At 43.2% G+C, this 6,867-nt stretch overlaps 1 protein-coding gene across 1 annotated transcript in view; it reads right to left on the reverse strand.

Annotated features, from left to right (window-relative positions):
• Positions 1-6,459, reverse strand: part of LOC112252649 (F-actin-capping protein subunit alpha-2) — a 52,396-nt gene extending 45,937 nt beyond the window's left edge. Inside the window, exon 1 of the mRNA XM_042323335.1 lies at positions 6,314-6,459. Coding sequence (XP_042179269.1) covers positions 6,314-6,352 — 39 coding nt within the window. The 5' untranslated portion in view covers positions 6,353-6,459. The remainder of the gene's footprint in view (positions 1-6,313) is intronic.
• Positions 6,460-6,867: the final 408 nt, after the last annotated feature.

Genomic DNA, 6,867 nt, shown 5'->3' on the forward strand with positions numbered 1-6,867 from the left:
ACTGCAGAATTTGAGTCCCTGGCGGCGTAGTGTGTTAGTGATGGTAGGCTTTGTTACTTTGGTCCCAGCTCTCTGCAGGTCATTCACTAGGTCCCCCCGTGTGGTTCTGGGATTTTTGCTCACCGTTCTTGTGATCATTTTGACCCCACGGGGTGAGATCTTGCGTGGAGCCCCAGATCGAGGGAGATTATCAGTGGTCTTGTATGTCTTCCATTTCATAATAATTGTTCCCACAGTTGATTTCTTCAAACCAAGCTGATTACCTATTGCAGATTCAGTCTTCCCAGCCTGGTGCATTTCTACAATTTTGTTTCTGGTGTCCTTTGACAGCTCTTTGGTCTTGGCCATAGTAGAGTTTGGAGTGTGACTGAGGTTGTGGACAGGTGTCTTTTATACTGATAACAAGTTCAAACAGGTGCCATTACTACAGGTAACGAGTGGAGGCTCTTAAAGAAGAAGTTACAGGTCTGTGAGAGCCAGAAATCTTGCTTGTTTGTAGGTGACCAAATACTTATTTTCCACCATAATTTGCAAATAAATTCATTATAAATCCTACAATGTGATTTTCTCAATTTTTTTCCTCATTTTGTCTGTCATAGTTGCAGTGTACCCATGATGAAAATTACAGGCCTCATCTTTTTAAGGCACATGAAAGTTCACATGTTCCAGAAGGCATTTCTGACAACAACAAAAAACACATTTTGAAGTTAAAAAATCTAATGTTTATGTTCAAACTCCTGTGAAATAGTGACGTGCGACATATGCCTAGTTTCTTGAAACGAGTCACATATTTGTGTGTAGACCAAACAGTTCGGACCCTACAGATGAAAAAAAAAACATCACATGGCCTTGCTCCTACCCATTTTTCCAATTTGGTCCTGCCGTACATACCTACACGTAGGCTACGGTCACAAGATGCAAGCCTCATTGTTCCTAGAATTTCTAAACAAACAGCCGGAGGCAGGGCTTTCTCCTATAGAGCTCCATTTTTATGGAATAGTCTGCCGATCCATGTGAGAGACGCAGACTCGGTCTCAACCTTTAAGTCTTTACTGAAGACTCACCTCTTCAGAAGGTCCTATGATTGAGTGTAGTCTGGCCCAGGGGTGTGAAGGTGAACGGAAAGGCACTGAAGTGACGAACCGTACTTGCTGCCTCTGCCTGGCCGGTTCCCCTCTCTCCACTGGGATTCTCTACCTCTAACCCTATTACGGGGGCTGAGTCACTGGCTTACTGGTGCTCTTCCATGCCACCCCTACGAGGGGTGCGTCACTAAACTGGGTTGAGTCACAGACGTAATCTTCCTGTCCGGGTTGGCACGCCCCTCGGGTTCGTGCCGTGTGGGAGATGTCAGTGAGCTATACTCGGCCTTGTCTCAGGGTAATAAGTTGGTGGTTTGAAGATATTCCTCTAGTGGTGTGGGGGCTGTGCTTTGGCAAAGTGGGTGGGGTTATATCCTGCCTGGTTGGCCCTGTCTGGGGGTGTCGCCAGACGGGGCCACAGTGTCTCCCGACCTCTCTTGTCTCAGCCTCCAGTATTTATGCTGTAATAGTTTGTGTCGGGGGGCTAGGGTCAGTCTGTTATATCTGGAAAATTTCTCCCGTCTTATCCGGTGGCCTGAGCCCTAGGACCATGCCTGGCCTGATGACTCATTGTTTCCCCCAGTCCACCTAGTCGTGCTGCTGCTCCAGTTTCAACTGTTCTGCCTGTGGAACCCTGACCTGTTCACCAAACGTGCTACCTTGTCCAGGACCTGCTGTTTTTGACTCACTCTCTACCGCACCTGCTGTTTCTAACTCTGAATGAACGGCTGTGAAAAGCATCGGCTATGAAAAACATTTGAACATCTTGGCCATGTACTGTTATAATCTCCACCCGGCATAGCCAGAAGAGGACTGGCCACCCCTCATAGCCTGGTTCCTCTAGGTTTCTTCCTAGGTTCCTGCCTTTCTAGGGAGCTTTTCCTAGCCACCGTGCTTCTACACCTGCATTGCTTTCTGTTTGGGGTTTTAGGCTGGGTTTCTGTCTAGCACTTTGTGACATCGGCTGATGTAAGAAGGGCTTAATAGATACACACATTTGATTGATTGAGATGCGAAAGTGCAACATAAGTGGACTGCAGAGCATGTAAGCGGAGCAAGGAGCTGAGCGTGCCCAATTTGACTGGAACGCAGTGTGAGATTCCCAAAGGCTGGAACCTTCTCGCCCGCTCCAATTTCGCTCCAGTAGCGCTCACTTCATGAGCTCAGGGCATGCCCGGCCCAGCATGCACTTGTAGTCTACTTGTGTGCCGCTATCGACACTTGCTTTAGCTACTGTCATGGAGTTTGCTAAACATTTTCATAAAGAAACTGATAAAACACACAGGTGCTAAATCAAGATGACTTAGAGGGAGTGCAGTGATGTCGTGTCCACAACTAAATAATCATTGTGGAATCTGCAAAGACATATCCCGAAAGCATGATGGTGTACACACTACAAGCACATGCGAAAAGGGATGAGGGGGGTAGATAACTAAGTGTGTCATTTTAGCAAAGCATTTGCAAACAAAAAATCTGATCTCTTAAACATCGTTCATTTTGGTTTTTATTATGTATTTTATTTAACCTTTTCAACTAGGCAAGTCAGTTAAGAACAAATTCTTATTTACAATGGCAGCCTAGGAACAGTGAGTTAACTGCCTGTTCAGGGGCAGAACGACAGATTTGTACCTTGTCAGCTTGGGGATTTGAACTTGCAACCTTCCGGTTACTAGTCCAACACTCTAACCACTAGGCTACCCTGCCGCCCCAATGTATACAAATAGGCCATCATTAATTTGGGCCAAATAGGCCTGGAACATTCCCACATTCAAGGAGTTTTACGTTTTGATTGGGTTATTTTGCCTAAAAACATTTAGGCTTTATTTATATATATCATTTGTTTTATTATAGAAAAATCAACTCTGCCCAGCCTGGCAAGAATGGCGAAATGGGTGTTTAGCCTCCCCAGTGGCTCTGCATGTGTGGGGAGCGTATTCTCCGCTGCTGACCTGCTCTCCAGGCACCACTGCATGAACCTGAAGCCACAGAGTGGCAAAAAAAAATGTTTTAAGAATACAAAAAGGCACTAAGCCATTTTTTGTTGAATTTGTATTTATTTTAAAATAAGTCACAGCCTATATGCGCAATTTATAGACTATAATGATTTAATTCAACTAAATGTTGTTTAAATGCTGAGCACTTTATGTCCCTACCAGCCTATTGTGTCACACATGCAAATGCTTCAATGTATTTCTTTGTAGGCTATAGCCTTGAAGGAATATAGCCTAAATAATCCATGTTTATTCCTTCTTCGGCTCCCTGTCTGGCTCATGACCTATTTAGAGTGTTTATATACTGTTTAATATGACATGTAGCCAATTTGAAATATGCGCTTCTTACATTCACCTTTTCATGTTAATTCAAATACTTTTATTCAAATTCACACGTTTTGATTTCAATACTATAAAACCTAAATGGTCGGTCCAGGTAGTCAAACAAAATAGGTGGGTGTTGGTTAAACTGTGATTTTAATGAATGGGGCGGATTTGGAGCAGCAGTTTTTTTCCTGTGAGCACAGAGCGATTTTTAGCGGAGCAGTAGGAAGCGCCACTCCATGAGCAGGATTTTCCAACTGCTCAACTCTGCTCACATGCTCTGGTGGACAGATGAATCCAACGCAAAAAAAAAAAACATCTCTCCAGCTTAAACTGAAATTTTTATGCAGATTTTTGTATTATGCTAATTTAATTGGTGTGGATATCAACCTTAAGGGGTTTAAGAAGTGAGAAATACATACAGAAAGCTGTGACTCTTCTCTCTGTAACTAGAACAGCAGTTAACTGCATGTTCTTCCACAATTACAATTGAGCAAGGGTCATATGCCTGTGATTCTCAGAATGCATCTCTCCCTCGTTGCGCACAATGGGAGTGAGAGTGTGTCGGTCACACATCAGCTGACAGTGAAACAGAAACAGACCGATACTTTCATAGCAGGAATCAACATAATGCATAGGCTATCACTGTTGACCATATAATGGTTTTAGAACAATAAACAAGAACGCTGTGTAGCAAAAATCATAGAAAATTACTGACGTACGCAAAATGCTTCAATTTTCAGTTTATAGTTGCAGCTCGAACGGTAAAGGGGTTAACAGCTTAGCTTCCTTTGCTGTCCGACTGCCCCATACTGGGCTCAAACCAGTGATTCAAAACACGTGACCACCCTCCTTGACAATGTTCCAATCGGTAGCTTTTTGTATCACTCAATCGATTTGATGGCTCCATCAAACGTTTACAGCAATGTTATCAACTCCGTTACATAGGACTCGACCTAACCTAGATAGATCATGATGAGACTTCAAAATGGGGAAGGCCAATAAAAAATTAAGTGTTTTCTATGTGGCTATTTGTCCAGCCAGTAACTATGGTGCGAATTAGAGAACTTGACAACATTCCTCCAGTAAAGTCTCCGATTACACAGACCACACGACTAACACCCAAACACCAGTTGTTCATAGTTTCAACTTAAGCCATGTTAAATGGCTGAGGCTTAAAACGGCCATTAAAAGTCAGGGTGGAGCAGACAGTGATACAGGAGTAGTCAAGTATGTGTGGGAGGGTAACACCAGACAGACAGCAGTGGAGCTGGGCTGTGGTATTTCGGAGGTTTGTAAATTGATCGCTATACTGGCTCTGTGAGGCTGCACTTTACTTCCCCTATCAAACCGTCGACAGCCAATCTGCTCTAGCCAATTCAATGAACAAGGCATGCATTGGCCTAGTATATTCAGTAGGCTACACCTGAAAGCTTTCTATGCCATTAGGCTACGCCATATTCTTGCCATCTCTGGGCTCTGAAGGAGGAACCAATGCACCACTCTCTCTTAGGCTTTTCCATGGTACACTTTGATCAAGTTCAGCCCTCACTTGAGTACATCGGCACAAACTGGCATTTCAAAAGTCGACATGTACGCAACTATGTATCTGGCTGTGTTAAGCTACTGACCTATTTGACCTAGATAGTTCGTATGCATTGATATGTAGGCTACATGTGCCTTTAAAAAAAATGTATGTAGCTCTGTCCTTGAGCTGTTCTTGTCTATTAATGTTCTGTATTATGTCATGTTGTGTGTGGACCCCAGGAAGAGTAGCTGCTGCGTTTGCAACAGCTAATGGGGATCCTAATAAAATACCAAAAAAGCGGTTAGGGTTCTGTACATTCAGCATCTCTCAAGTGGGGAGTAAACAGCTAGCTAGCAGTATTTCAAGCTTCTCAGTGGAGCAGTGTGGTTAAAGGTAACATTTGGAGTACAGTGGAATACCCCACCCTGTATTGAGGTACGTTTCCCAACCTATATCTCCTGCCGGCTCCAAGGTGTCTTAATGTAACGCAGGAGATGAACATAGTATGTTGAAGGCGATCAAACAAAGGAAGCCCATTCATTTTCAATGAAGGGAGCAAATTGGGCATTGGGCAATGCGAGCATGGGTGACACCAAAGTTGGAACAAACCAAACTTTATTCAAATACTCTGCAACGTCTCGTCGTGATTAACCAATTGAAGCTCACTCTAGTGTAGTTTCCAGCCCCTAGTGGATTGACTGTTGATACGTAGCAATACCTAGCCTGCTTACACCAACATGGGGGCGAAGCAAGCCTAGCTATCAGAACTTATGCGTTAATGGGATCTCTGCCATTACCATGATTGCGTTCCGACCCCCGTGCAGCTCAGTGTAAACAAGCGTAATGGTAGTGTCGCTATCTTCTGGCGATCATCATGCTAGACAGTTGGACCTATATTTAAATAAGAGATTCAACACTAATCATATCGGCCACACACAAACGGCAGTAAATAGCACATTATCAGCAATGATTGTGCAAAGAACGTTGACAGGAGGTGTAGGTTGCTAGCTTAGCTAACGTTAGCTGCTCATTTGTGAGAAGTTCAAGACATGATCACAAAGCGATAGAGACAAATGAAAGCACAACGTTTGTTACAATGTTTTCGATTAGGAGGGTGCGAGGTTAACTTTGATTAATGTGTTATATGCTGCACGGTTCCTATTTTAGAGCTAGGACCGTACAAGGAGTCTGCATTTGAGATTCGCAAAGGAGCGGAAGTTGGGCAAAGCGGCTGCCGAGCTAAAAATAACAGCTAGACTAACGTTAGCCGAGCAATAATCGCGGTTTGTTTATCCAGCTCTTATACACAGTAGCTTAAATCAAAGCATGCACATACAAACCCCAAAGATATCATATATCCTCCAATGTGGATAAAAACGACATCTTACCTTAGCCTCATCAGATAACTGCTCCTCATGATCCGCCATCTTTTCTTCCGGAACCAGCAGCTTGTCGAAGCCGAATCACAACTTCGGCAGCATCATACAGTTGATTTTGCTTTGTGTGCACATACATATGAAAGATATCATCACTTCACCAATCAGGGACTAATTATTATCCATAAGCACGTCAGTCCCACTTCATGTGTTGAACATACAGTCCATGGTTTTGCAAGCATATGTTTGGTCATACGAAATAACATTGAAATAATATAGTTGTAAATTGTGTTATATGTTATAAGTATAGCGTGCGTGTTAAATGTACCCAGTTAGAATTAATTGCCAGTTGTATCTTGTTTCTGATTTTTGGGGGGTGAAATGTATTTACATTTGACCACATTTGCAGTAATGTATCAATGCAACAGGGATATGCATGTGGTATACAGTATGTCATTCACTACCGTGGATGCGCTATTTATTTCCACTAGATGGTACTGTAATCCTGCATGGTGAACTACTCTGATTAATTACTGTGGTAAAATGTATAAACCCTGAATCGCCAT

The sequence above is a fragment of the Oncorhynchus tshawytscha genome, linkage group LG06 (genome assembly GCF_018296145.1).
Source record: "Oncorhynchus tshawytscha isolate Ot180627B linkage group LG06, Otsh_v2.0, whole genome shotgun sequence".
Classification (NCBI taxonomy): Eukaryota; Metazoa; Chordata; class Actinopteri; order Salmoniformes; family Salmonidae; genus Oncorhynchus; species Oncorhynchus tshawytscha.